The sequence below is a fragment of the Myodes glareolus genome, chromosome 15, assembly GCF_982192425.1.
Source record: "Myodes glareolus chromosome 15, mMyoGla1.1, whole genome shotgun sequence".
Lineage (NCBI taxonomy): Eukaryota > Metazoa > Chordata > Mammalia > Rodentia > Cricetidae > Myodes > Myodes glareolus.
The window spans coordinates 46,231,865-46,245,550 of NC_142040.1; the positions used below are offsets into that span (position 1 = coordinate 46,231,865).

The 13,686-nt window shown below is 50.9% G+C and overlaps 1 protein-coding gene and 1 pseudogene across 1 annotated transcript; one reads left to right on the forward strand and one right to left on the reverse strand.

Annotated features, from left to right (window-relative positions):
- The first annotated feature begins 5,678 nt into the window (after positions 1–5,678).
- On the forward strand, positions 5,679–13,002 carry LOC148119686 (uncharacterized). Its single transcript, XM_087897032.1, has 3 exons — positions 5,679–5,690; positions 5,907–11,046; positions 11,594–13,002. Exons 1-2 carry the CDS (start codon positions 5,679–5,681, stop codon positions 6,594–6,596), a joined length of 702 nt encoding a protein of 233 aa, XP_087753158.1. The 3' UTR covers positions 6,597–11,046; positions 11,594–13,002.
- LOC148119687 (large ribosomal subunit protein eL29 pseudogene) lies at positions 9,771–10,361 on the reverse strand (annotated as a pseudogene).
- Positions 13,003–13,686: the final 684 nt, after the last annotated feature.

Genomic DNA, 13,686 nt, shown 5'->3' on the forward strand with positions numbered 1-13,686 from the left:
ATTAGTGTCTACAATACACCAAAGACTATGGATATTTTCCTTTGCAATGAGAGTAGGAGAATTCTGGGAAGGAGGAACCCCATTGCTTCACAGTCCTGTCCAGACATGGAAGAAGTAAGAAGGAAGATGTGACCTGTGCCACTGAAAAAGTACCAAGCCGTGTTGCTAACAAAGATAAGAATAATGGGTTAATATAAGTTTTGAGTTAATAAGAAGCCTGAGCTAATGGGCCAATCAGTTTATATATAATGTAGACTCTCTGTGTGATTTTCCTTGGGACCTAAAGACTGTGAAAACTGGGTGGGACAGAAATCCCAACAAGCAGGCCCTCATGTTACACCACTTAGGACAATAGTTTCTATGCAAGGAAAAATAACCTTACAACCACAACTCATATTTTCCTAAAACACAGGAAAAGCTCACAGTATGATCACAAGTTACATACTTTTCTCAGGAGACCACAAGTGGTTAAACATTTTTCTTTGTATTAATTTGTATTAATTAAGATGTGTAATAACAACTTCACCCCAAGCAATGATTCTTCTATTAACGATTACCAAATTTTAAGCCAGTCAAGCACCATTCAGCCAGGTCCTTTGTACTGGCAGGAAGCTTTCTGTGGTTACAGTGTAGCAGATTAATATCCTATTGCCACTCTACCAACCTCTGCTACAGGCTCCTTCCAGGCCTGGGTATTTGTAGACATGAAGGAAGGCAACGTCAGAAAATGGCGAAATTTCAGAAAAGAAACCGCAGCTTGGTCATGCGGATCGATCCCGAAACAACACAACATACAGAGTTTGATTCTGGTCAACAAGCCAAAGGACAGTAGCAGAAAATCACGGAAGCGTTTTGAAAATCACCGTCGGATTGCAGCTCGGGCCAGCTGACCTCCGGTAGGAATTCAGCTCCGTGCACCAATCACAGCATTCGCGGACAGCGCCAACGTGGCCCTGGAACCCCATAGTGCTAGCTCCCCACTCAGGCTACAACAGTGACCCTGAGTTTCGGCGCCACAGCGACACCAGCGGCCATCGGCGCAGCCTGCCTGTTGAGCTGCATTTGGCCTCAGTAGCATTTCTGCTTCTGCCCTGGTCTTTCCATTGGCTCCGGTGAGAGAGACAAATGGTCGGGCAGCCATTACCGGGCGACTTGCCCTCCGTGGGGGCACTCGGAGGGACCTTAGCTGCGTCGCCACCGAACGCTAAAAACAGAGGTGACAAGAAGGCCTTCGAAGACGGGAGCCATACTCGAGTCCTGACCCCTAAAACTCCCTGAACACCGTTGGCGGGAGGAATCAAACGCGGGCGCAAGGAAGTTTCGGGGTTGGGGGTTTGGGACATGGACACACCGAATCCCTCGGGATGTCTTGGGACCCTTACCCGACCAAAACGTGTCTCTGCATAGGGAAGTTGGCACTGATTCTGCTACGGAAAGGAATCCGGTGAATTTACAGCGTGTATAGTAACGATGGAGAATCGAACACCAGGAAAAGAAACCGCGGCCACCTGACCACTATAGGGTGCTGACTGGCACCTGGACACCAGACGTTTCTTGCATTGTACCGTGTGTCTCCCGTCGTCGGGAACGAGGTCGGGATAGAATTCCGCAGCAACCTAAAAACTACAGCATCGGGCTCTGTGCACAGCGAAGTGGCACTTGGCCCAGTGCCTGCCTCACAGGGAAGCGGGCTGCAAGGAAGTGGGGGGCCTGCAGCTTGCGGTCTGAGCTTAGGACTGGCATCAACAGCCTTTCCGCTATTGGAGAGCACTTCCTCCCCGCCCCCACCCGCCACAGCCCAGCACCCCAGACCCCACAGCGGAGCCTACCCACCTCTTTCACCTGAGACCTGTGGACTCAACACCCTGGTCCCCACACCAGCCTTTCCAGGAATCCTAGAAATATGAGCTTCGGGGTGGGTGTGGTCTTTGAAAAGTGGCGCGGGTACAACCAAGTAAATTACGTTTATGTATTAAGTAATTAAAAACTGACACGGACCACCGAAAGCACATTGATGCGTTTATTTTGGGAGGAACCGCCTGTGCTGAAGACAACCTGGAGAGGTTTAGGCAAGGATTTTCTTGGCATAGAGCTCAGTTTGAAACGCTGAAAGTGTCCTGGAGCTGTCTAAGGCTCCCAGCTGTGGAACACCGGTGTGCAGCAGCCACATCGCAGGCAGCATATTAGAAAATGAAGGAGCTCAGGACATGCTCCCGTCGTCCTCGTCATCTGCTGCCTGGAACCCCATCTTTGGCTCCATACTCGACCACTCCATCGGCTCTGGCGGACATGCACAGGTCGTCGTTGTTGACTGCAGACTCGCACACTATGCCCTCGGCTCCGTCCTCGCCCCCGTCGATGTCGGCTCTGCACTGGCTGCCATCGTGGTCTTCTCCAGAACCGCTGCTCCGTCGTCGCCATCGCTTCGCTTGAGCAGCACTTGCACCGGGAGGACAGCAGAGGGTGCAAAGGAGCAGGCAGCAGAGCTGCTACAGGGTCCTCCAGGCCTGGGTATTTGTAGTCTTGAAGGAAGGCGGGGTCAGAAAATTGCGAAATTTCAGAAAAGAAACCACGGCCTCTAGACTTACCGTATCGTGTGTAGACATGCCACCGTTGTCCAGGTCGTCGGCTCCTCACTGGTTCCGTCGGTCATCTGCTGTGGACCCCTACCCATCATATGCCCCGCCCCACCCACAACCGCACCTCGGACCGGTCCTCGGCTGCGGGCCGGCCCCAGTCATTGGCTGCGGACTCGAACCGGTCCACGTCGTCGGCTTAGTCGAGCGGATCGAATCACGCAGCTGCATTACATACAGAGTTTGATTACGGTGTCCAAACCAAAGGCCGGTAGCAGAAAATCACGAACGCTGTTTGAAAATCCCCTTCGGATTGCAGCTCAGGCGAGCTGACATTCGGTAGTAATTCGGCTCGGTGGACGAATCACATCCCTCGCGGACAGCGCCACCGTGGTCGGGGAGTCCCTTAGTGCTAGCTCCGTGCACGCCAGAACTCAGCACGGTGACGCTGAGTTCTGGCGCCACAGCGACGCCAGCGGCTGAGCTGCTGAGCTGCGTTTGGCGTCAGTAGCGTTTCTGGTTCTGCCCTGGTCTTTCCTTTGGCTCTGGTGAGAGAGAGAAACAAACGGTCGGACAGCCGTGGCCAGGCGACTTGCCCGCCGTGGGGGCACTCGGAGGGACCTTCGGTGTGTCGCGACCGACCGCTAAAAACAGAGGCCACGGAGAAGGCCGTCGGAGACAGGGCCATACTCGTGTCCTGACTTCTGAAAATCCCCCAACACTATAGGCGGGAGGAATGGAACGCAGGCGCGAAGGTGATTCGGGTGTGGGGGTCGGGGGGACACAGACACACCGAATCCGTCGTCTTCAATGCGGTTCGGGTCGGATGTCTTGGGATGCTTGTCCGACAAAACGTATCTTTGCCTACGGAAGTTGGCTCTGATTCTTCTATGGAAAGGAATCAGGTGAATTTACAGCATGTGTAGTAACGACAGAGAACCGAAAGTAGAGAACGCGAACAGGGAAGGAAATCGCGGCCCCCTGGCCGGTATGGGAGGGGGATACAGTCTGCCCCCCCCCCCATTTTCCCATTAGTCGTCTCTGCACTCATTCCGTCCATCATCTGCTGGGGACCCGGACCCATCGTTGACTTGGTCATGCGGATCGAATCCCGCAGCAGCCTTACATACAGAATTTGATTCCGGTGACCAAACCAAAGAACAGCAGCAGAAAATCACTGTCGGATTGCAGTTCGGGCGAGCTGACGTCCGATAGGAATTCGGCTCAGTGGACGAATCACTTCACTCGCGGACATGAGTCCTAGCTCCGTCCACCGGCAATCACGGTGACGTTGAGGTCCGGCGCCACAGCGACACCAGCGGCCGTCCGCGCAGCCGGCCTGCTGAGCTGCGTTTGGCGTCAGTCTCCTTTCTGCTTCTGCCCGGGTCTTTTCTTTGGCTCCGGTGAGAGAGAGAAACGGTCCTGCAACCCTGGCCCGGTGACTTGCCCGCAGTGGGGGCACTCGGAAGGACCTTAGCTGCGTCGCGACTGACCTCTGATAACCGAGGCGAGGGAGAAGGCCGTCGGAGACAGGGCCATACTCGAGTCCTGACCTATGAAAATCCCCGAACACCGTCGGAGCAAGGAATGGAATGCAGGCTCGACGGAGATTCGGAGGGAGGGGTTTAACACCGAATCAGTAGTTTTCCATTCGGTTCCGGTTGGATGTCTTAGGACCCTTTCCCGACCAAAACGTGTTTCTGCATAGGATAGTTGGCACTGATTCTGCTACGGAAAGGAATCGGGTGAATTTACAGCGCGTATAGTAAAGATGAAGAACAGAACGTAGAGGACGCGAATGTGGAAGGAAACCGCGGACCGGTTGCCGGTACGGGGTGTGTGTGTGCAAACTTGCCCCCCCACGTCTATCCTGGCGGCTCTGCACTCGTCCTGTCCGTCAAATGCTGCGGACCCGGACCCATCGTCCGCTTGGTCGTGCGGATCGAATCACGCAGCAGCCTTACGTACAGAGTTTGATTCCCGTCTACAAACGAAAGGACAGAATCAGAAAATCACGGACGTGGTTTCAAAATCACCGTCGGATTTCAGCTCGGGAGAGCTGAGGTAGGATAGGAATTCGGCTCGGTGGACGAATCACCTCCCTCGCGGATAGCGCCACCATAGCCCTGGAACCTGAGCACTGGGGATCGCGGTGATATTGACTTGTGGCGCCACAGCGACGCCAGTGGCCAGCGGTGCAGCGGTCCTGCTGAGCTGCGTTTGGTGTCAGTAGCTTTTTGCTTCTGCCCTGATCTTTCCTTTGCTCGATGAGAGAGACAAACGGTCCTGCAACCATGGCAAGGCGACTTGCCCGCAGTGGGGGTATTCGGAATGACCTTAGCTGCGTCGCGACCGAACGCTAAAAACGGAGGCGACGGGAAGGCCTTCGAAGACGGGGCTATACTCGAGTCCTGAAACCTGAAAGTCCCCGAACACGATCGGCGCGAGGAATGGAACGGAGGCGCGACGGAGCTTCCGGGGAGGAGGGTTGGGGACGCGGACACACGGAATCCCTCCTCTTCCTTGCGTTTCGGGTCAGATATCTTGGGACCCTTACCCGATCAAAACGTATCTCTGCATAGGGAAGTTGGCACTGATTCTGCTATGGAAAGGAATCGGGTGAATTTACAGCATGTATAGTAAAGATGAAGAACAGAACGTAGAGGACGCAAACGTGGAAGGAAAGCGGGGCCACCTGACCACTATAGGGTACTGACTGGCACCTGGACACCAGACGTTTCTTGCACCGCACCGTGTGTCTCCCATCGTAGGGAACGAGTTCGGGATAGAATTCCTCAGCAACCTTGGAAAACTGCAGCATCGGGCGCTGTGCACGATGCTGTGGGCGAAGTGGCACTTGGCCCAGTGCCTGCCTCACAGGGAAGCGGGCTGCAAGGAAGTGGGGGGCCTGCAACTTGGCGTCTGAGCTGAGGACTGGCATCAAGAGCCTTTCCACTATTGGATAGCACTTCCTCCTCACCCCCCAACCCCCCAAAGCCCAGCACCCCAGACCCCAGCGGTGCCTACCCACCTCTTTCACCTGAGAGCCTGAGGACTGACCACCCTGGTCCCCACACCAGCCTTTCCAGGAATCCTAGATATATGACCTTCGGGGTTGGTGTGGTCTTTGAAAAGTGGCGCGGGTACAATCAAGAAAATTACGTTTATGCATTAAGTAATTAAAAACTGACACGGAGCACCGAAAGCACATTGATGCGTTTATTTTGGGAGGAACCGCCTGTGCTGAAGACAACCTGGAGAGGTTTAGGCAAGGATTTTCTTGGCATAGAGCTCAGTTTGAAAGGCTGAAAGTGTCCTGGAGCTGTCTAGACTCCCAGCAGTGGAACACCGGTGTGCAGCAGCCACATCGCAGGCAGCATATTAGAAAATGAAGGAGCTCAGGACTTGCTCCCGTCGTCCTCGTCATCTGCTGCCTGGGACCCCATCTTTGGCTCCATACTCGCCCCCTCCGTCGGCTCTGGCGGACTCGCACAGGTCGTCGTTGTTGGCTGCAGACTCGCACACCATGCCCTCGGCTCCGGCCTCGCCCTCGTCGATGTTGGCTCTGCACTGGCTGCCATCGTGGTCTTCTCCAGAACCGCTGCTCCGTCGTCGTTGCCATCGCTTCGCTTGAGCAGCACTTGCACCGGGAGGACAGCAGAGGGTGCAAAGGAGCAGGCAGCAGAGCTGCTACAGGCTCCTCCAGGCCTGGGTGTTTGTAGTCTTGAAAGAAGGCGGGCTCAGAAAATTGCGAAATTTCAGAAAAGAAACCGAGGCCTCTCGACCTACGGTATCGGGTGTAGACATGCCACCGTCGTCCGGATCGTCGGCTCCTCACTGGTTCCGTCGGTCATCTGCTGTGGACCCGTACCCATCGTATGCCCCGCCCCCCAACCGCACCTCGCACCGGTCCTCGGTTGCACGCTGGCCCCAGTCGTTGGCTGCGGACTCGCACCGGTCCACGTCTTCCGCTTGGTCGAGAGGACCGAACCTCGCAGCTGCCTTACATACAGAGTTTGATTCCGGTGCCCAAACCAAAGGACGGTAGCAGAAAATCACGGACGCGGTTTGGAAATCCCTTTCAGATTGCAGCTCAGGCGAGCTGACATTCCTTAGTAATTCGGCTCGGTGGACGAATCACATCCCTCGCGGACAGCGCCACCGTGGTCGGGGAACCCCTTAGTGCTAGCTCCGTGCACAGGCAATCGCGGTGACGCTGAGTTCTGGCGCCACAGCGACGCCAGTGGCCGTAGGCGCAGCGGGTCTGCTGAGCTGCGTTTGGCATCAGTAGCGTTTCTGCTTTTACCCTGGTCTTTACTTTGGCTCCGGTGAGAGAGAGAAACAAACGGTCGGGCAGCCGTGGCCAGGCGACTTGCCTCTCGTGGGGGCACTCGGAGGGACCTTAGCTGCGTCGCGACCGACTGCTAAAAACAGAGGCCACGGAGAAGGCCGTCGGAGACAGGGCCATACTCAAGTCCTGACTTCTGAAAATCCCTGAACACTATAGGCTGGAGGAATGGAACGCAGGCGCGATGGTGATTGGGGGGGGGGGGGGGAAGACAGACAGACACACCGAATCCGTCGCCTTCCTTTCGGTTTGGGTCGGATGTCTTGGGAATCTTGCCCGACCAAAACGTGTCTTTGCCCATGGAAGTTGGCTCTGATTCTGCTACGGAAAGGAATCGGGTGAATTTACAGTGTGTATAGTAACGATGGAGAACCGAACGTAGAGAATGTGAAAGCGGAAGGAAATCGCGGCCCCTTGGCCGGTACGGTAGGCGGGGGTGCAGACTGCCCCCACCCCCTGCGTCTTTCCATTAGTAGGCTCCGCACAGGTCCTGTCCATCTAACTGCTGCGGACCCGGACCCATCGTAGGCTTGGTCGTGCGGATTGAATCCTGCAGCAGCCTTACATACAGAGTTTGATTCCGGTGTCCAAACCAAAGGACGGTGGCAGAAAATCACTGACGCGGATTCAAAATCACCGTCGGATCGCAGCTCAGGCAAGCTGACGTTCGATAGGAATTCGGCTCAGTGAACGAATCACCTCCGTCGCGGACAGCGCCACCGTGGTCGAGGAACCCTATAGTGCTAGCTCCACGAACCGGCAATCGCGGTGACGCTGAGTTCCGGCGCCACAGCGACGCCAGTGGCCAGCGGTGCAGCCGGCCTGCTGAGCTGCGTTGGCCTCAGTAGCCTTTCTGCTTCTGCCCTGGTCTTTCCTTTGGCTCCGGTGAGAGGGAGAAACAAAAGGTCAGGCAGCCATGGCCAGGCGACTTGCCCGCCGTGGGGGCACTCGGAGGGACCTTAGCTGCGTTGCGACCGACCGCTAAAAACAGAGGCGACGGGAAGGCCTTCGGAGACGGGGCCATACTCGAGTCCTGACCCCTGAAAGTGCACCCCTGGGTGCAAGGAATGGAATGCAGGCGCGCGGAGATTGGGGGGGGGGGGGTAGGCGAAAACACCGTATCGGTCGTCTTCCATGCAGTTCGGGTGGATGTCTTGGGACCCTTGCAGGACAAAAACGTGTCTTTGCCCACGGAGGTTGGCACTGATTCTGCTACGGAAAGGAATCGGGTGAATTTGCAGCGTGTATAGTAACGACGGAGAATCGAACGTGGAGGATGCGAACACGGAAAGAAACCGCGGCCTCCTGACCACTATAGGGTGCTAACTAGCACCTGGACACCAGACGTTTCTTGCACCACACCGTGTGTCTCCCGTCGACGGGAACGAGGTCGGGATGGAATTCCGCAGCAACCTTGGAAAACTGTAACATCGGGCTCTGTGCACCGCGAAGTGGCACTTGGCCCAGTGCCTGCCTCACAGGGAAGCTGGCTGCAAGGAAGTGTCGGGCCTGCAGCTTGGGGTTGGAGCTGAGGACTGGCATCAACAGCCTTCCTCCTCACTCCCCCCACCCCAAACAGCCCAGCACCCCAGACCCCAGCGGTGCCTACCCACCTCTTTCACCTGAGAGCCTGAGGACTGACCACCCTGGTCCCCACACCAGCCTTTCCAGGAATTCTAGAAATGTGAGTTTCGGGGTGGGTATGGTCTTTGAAAGTGTTGCGGGTACAACCAAGTAAATTACGTTTATGTATTAAGTAATTAAAAACTAACACGGACCACTGAAAGCACATTGATGCGTTTATTTTGGGAGGAACCGGCTGCACTGAAGACAACCTGGAGAGGTTTAGGCAAGGATCTTCTTGGCAAGAACTCACTTTGAAATGCTGAAAGTCTCCTTCCTCAAGACACAGTATTTCCCTATTGGGTATATATCCAAAGGATGTTCAATCATGCCACAAGGACATGTGCTCAACTATGTTCATAGCAGCTTTGTTTGTCATAGCCAGAACCTGGAAACAACGTAATGCCCCTCGACTGTTGAATGGATAAGAAAAATGGGTATGTTTACACAATGGAGTACTACACAGCAGAATAAAAAATAACGACATCCTAAATTTTACAGGCAAATGGATAGAGCTAGAAAACATCATTTTCAATGAGGTACCCCAGAGACAGAAAGACAATTATCACATGTCCTCACTCATAAGTGCTTTAAACATAAAGCTAGGAAACCGAGCCTACAAATCACAATCCCAGAGAACCTAGACAAAGATTAGCACACTAAGGGAGACATACATAGATCTAATTGACATGGGAAGTAGAAAAAGATCTTTTGAGTAAATTGGGAGCATGGGGACCTTGGGAGGGTTCAAGTGGGGAGGAGAGGCAAAGAGGGGAGCAGAAAAAAATGTAGAGTACAAAAAATCAATAAAATTATAAAAAGTAGAAGATAATTAATAGTAAAAAACTAAACTTTTGGAAAATGACAAAAACTTCAAGAAATGGTTCTTTGAAAACTGAATGGCCACAAGCAGAATGCACCTAGATCTCACTCTGTGTCACCTTATAGGGACACCATTGAACACAGATCAATTCTCCCTATGGAACTCAAAACTCTAAAGGTGGTAGATAAAAAGGTATCCCAAACTCTCAGGATCCCTCATAGGCAAGCACTTCCTGAGCAGGGTTGTATCACTAAGACATAGTGCTATAAATGGAAGAGGGGCTGAAATTCTTAGGTCCAGCAAAGGAAGTGGTTCAATGTCCACCACATGGAAGAAACTCTGATAGCTTTTCATCAGGTGTAGTATTAGTGTCTACAATCCAAAGCACTCAGCCATTAAAAATCGTTTTTATTTATTTATTTATTAAAAAATCTTCCCTCAAGTTTATTTGTCAAAACAGCGTAAGATCCTGATCATCTGCAAATACTGTGTAGATATTCACACCAGTCCATCTGTCTTCACCTTGGCAGACTGAGACCTTTTTTATGGGGCCTTCACAGGGGCCTGGGCACCTTTGGGAGCCTGAGCTGCAGCTGAGGCCTCTGCCTTGGCTTGAACCTTGGGTTTTGTTTTTTTGAGCCTAGGACCCCTGGCCATGGAGCTTCTAATCCACTTCCCAAGCTTGGGGTGAGCAATGAATGCCAGCTGGGTGAGTTTGTGGCCTGGGGATCTTTGGCACCTTGGGCTTCACCACCTGGGGCTTCACCAGGACCTTGATGGTCTCTGCTCAGGCACTAATGGCCTTTGCGTTATTTGCAGGCATCTTCTTCAGGCCTTTCTTGTTGTGCTTCTTGGCAAAGCGCATGTTCCTCAGGAACTTGGGGTCGACCCCCTTGAGAGATTCGTATCTTTGTGACCAGGGTTTCTTGATGCCCTTTCTGTGCCATTTCCGGGACTGGTTGTGTGTGGTGTGGTTCTTGGACTTGGGCATGGCTGGACGGTAACCGGCGGCTCCCAAAACGCCTGCGACCGGAAGAGAAAGAGCTAAAACTCTTTTTAAAAGAAATTCTTTGTCTCGCTTATGTTTTTAATTTTTTATGTGTATTGGTGTTTTGCCTGATTGCTTGTTTGTTTGTGGGTGTCAGATGTCCTGGATTGGATTTATACAGTTTTTAAAAATTTTTTATGATTTATTTATCTTTTTATTTTTATGTGCATTGGTGTGAAGGTGTCAGATCCCCTGGAACTGGATTTTCAGACAGTTGTGAGCTGCCATGTGGGTGCTGGGAATTGAACCCGGGTCCTCTGGAAGAGCAGTCAGTGCTGTTAACCTCTGAGCCATTTCTCCAGCCCTGGACTTATACAGTTTTGAGCTGCCAAGTGTGTGCTGGGAATTTAGCCTGGATTCTTTGGAAAGGCAGCTGGTGCTTGCAGCTGCTAATCATCTCCTCAGGACCCAGAAGTCTTTTATTAAGGAAGAGAACTTGGGATGACCCAAACGACAAAAGGTCTAGCAAAGTGATCATATCATTGGCAGAGGCAGCAGCACAACTGCCATGTTCATCCTTGCTAGCCAGCTGTGAGAGGTGCTAACACCACTGAGATCCATCTCATCCCAGTCAGAGCAGCAATGGTGGTCATCAAGAAAGCAAGGGAGAACTAATGCTGGGGAGAAGGTGAGGAGGAGTATGGAAAAGAGGGAGCCCTTGTAGACTGTTGGTGAGAGTGTAAACTCCTTGTAGACTGTTGGTGAGAGGGTAAACTCCTTGGGTTACTGTGGGATTGGGATGGAGGTTCCACAAAGAAACTAGAGAGACCTCCCAGGGGACCCATATTTCCAGTTCTTGGTATTTACCTGAAAGACTTTAAGTCAATTTGCCCTCGAAATCATTGCACATCAGTATTTCTTTTTTTTCTAATATTCATTTGTTTTATTACGTATACAATATTCTGTCTGCCTGTATGCCTGCAGGCCAGAAGAGGGCACCAGACCCCATTACAGATGGTTGTGAGCCACCATGTGGTTGCTGGGAATTGAACTCAGGACCTTTGGAAGAGCAGGAAATGCTCTTAACCTCTGAGCCATCTCTCCAGCCCCACATCAGTGTTTCTTACAGCCCTGCCCACACTATCTAAGTGAAGGAACTAATTAGACATCTCATAATGGAGAGACGGTGAAAAGACGGATATTTACTAATGCTATGGGATTATTTTCACCTATAGATAAGAATGAAGTGTGCGATTTGTATGAAGATGAGTGCAACTGGAGGTAACCACACTAAGAGAAAGAAGTCACTCCCAGATGAAGTCATGTGGTCTGCAGAGAGACACAGGAGCCTGGAGATAATCACACCAAACTGCTGGGTGAGAGTCCATGATGGCAGAGAGAAGCAATAGCTAAGAGAGCTCAATATCTTGATAAGATATCAGAAAGTAAAGGAGAGGGGAATGGAGAGAGAGAGAGAGAGAGAGAGAGAGAGAGAGAGAGGAGAGAAACTACTCCTTAAGCTCATAATGGGGGTCTTTTGAGTTCTTAATATTCATTCACAATGATGTATTTCCTCCAAAATCTTCACACCTCCTTATTTTTCCAAATGTACTACCAACTAGGAATGAAACATTCAAACATGAGCCTTAGGACTGCCCTCAGTAAAACCATCACCAGATGAGTGAATGAACAAAGGACCCAATTACTTTATCAGTGACAATGCATCCCCATGCTGATGCCATATCAGTTGAAATCAGGTTGGTGGGTGCAGTGGGCAGACCACCACATTTGGGCTGCCTGGATCTCATGCTGCCATGCCTTCTGGCTGCGAGGATGGGATCTGTCCCCTTGAGATTGTGCTGGGGCAGCATGAGACACAAATCTGGTCACATTGATGAAAGGTTTTTCTTTTAATTTTGACCAGAAGCACACTATTGATTGTGCAGCCCAGAGATGTTTTTGAAGGGATTTCACAAGAGGATCCTTCACTTTTCACAGAGCTCACATTAGTAATCTCAGAGTCATAGTCCAGGAGTTCCTTTCAAGATGACTTTCTTTATTTTATTTTATTTTTTTAGATTAATTTATTTTTTATGTGTACAGCATTCCTTTCATGTGTGTCCACATGCAAGAAGGGGGCACTGGGTCTCATTATAAATGGCTGTGAGCCATCATGTGGTTGCTGAGAATTGAACTCAAGACCTCTGGAAGTGCAGTCAATGCTCTTAAACACTGAGCCATTTCTCCAGCCCCCAAGATGACTTTCTGAACACCCAGCTGCAGCTCTTCTGGGCCCCCTTCTCTCACCTAAGCTTCTCTGATCTCTGCTTGAATGGAGGGCATTGTCATGAGATGTCAAAGTTCTTCATGGAAGATCACTCCAGAGAGCTTTAGGATCTGTTGATGGACAGGTGATCTGTGCTCTCACTTGCTGACAGCCCAACCCTCTCCATTATTTAGTGAGTTCAGATTTCATCACACTCAAGAGCACTAGAGATCTTGGGAAATCCCATTAATAGGTGAAACTGCCCAACATTCATTGACTTTAAGACACATCTTCTTCTGTACAGTTCATGTTGGAGAAATGAGACTTATGGATGACCATGGAATAAATCAAGATGAGAAAATAATTTTTTTTCTGGCATGGTGTTGCGCATCTTTTATCCCAGCACTCAAAGGGAAGAGGCAGACAGATTCTCTGATTCAAGGCCAGCCTGGTTTACAAAGTGAGTTCCAGGACAGCCAGGGCTGTCACACAGAGAAATCCTATCTCAAAATACCAAAAACAAACTAACACAATAATAAATTAAAAAATGAAATTAGTAAGCAAAAAAGATCCTAGATACTTATGACTCAGTGAAGTGATAAATTCACAAGTACTCATTAATACTTGTATATTTGGGGACCCATGAAACAAATTCTACAAAACCTTAAAATAAATTGAGCACATTAAGATGTACACCATCTTGAAGAGAAATAAAGTGGAAGGATGTGAGATATTTGAATGCTTTATGGAAAGTACTGTTGGTTTATTTAAAAAATAAAAACTTATTTTGCCAGATGATGTCGGCAATGGCCTTTAGTTTCAGCAACTGAGAGGCAGAGGCAGGTGGATCTCAGACAATGCTTTTTTTAAAATATTTATTTATTCATTATGTATACAATATTCTGTCTTGTGTATGCCTGCAATCCAGAAGAGGGCACCAGAACCCATTACAGATCACTGTGAGCCACCATGTGGTTGCTGGGAATTGAACTCAGGACCTTTGGAAGAGCAGGCAATGCTCTTAACCTCTGAGCCATCTCTCCAGCCTTCTCAGTCTATTCT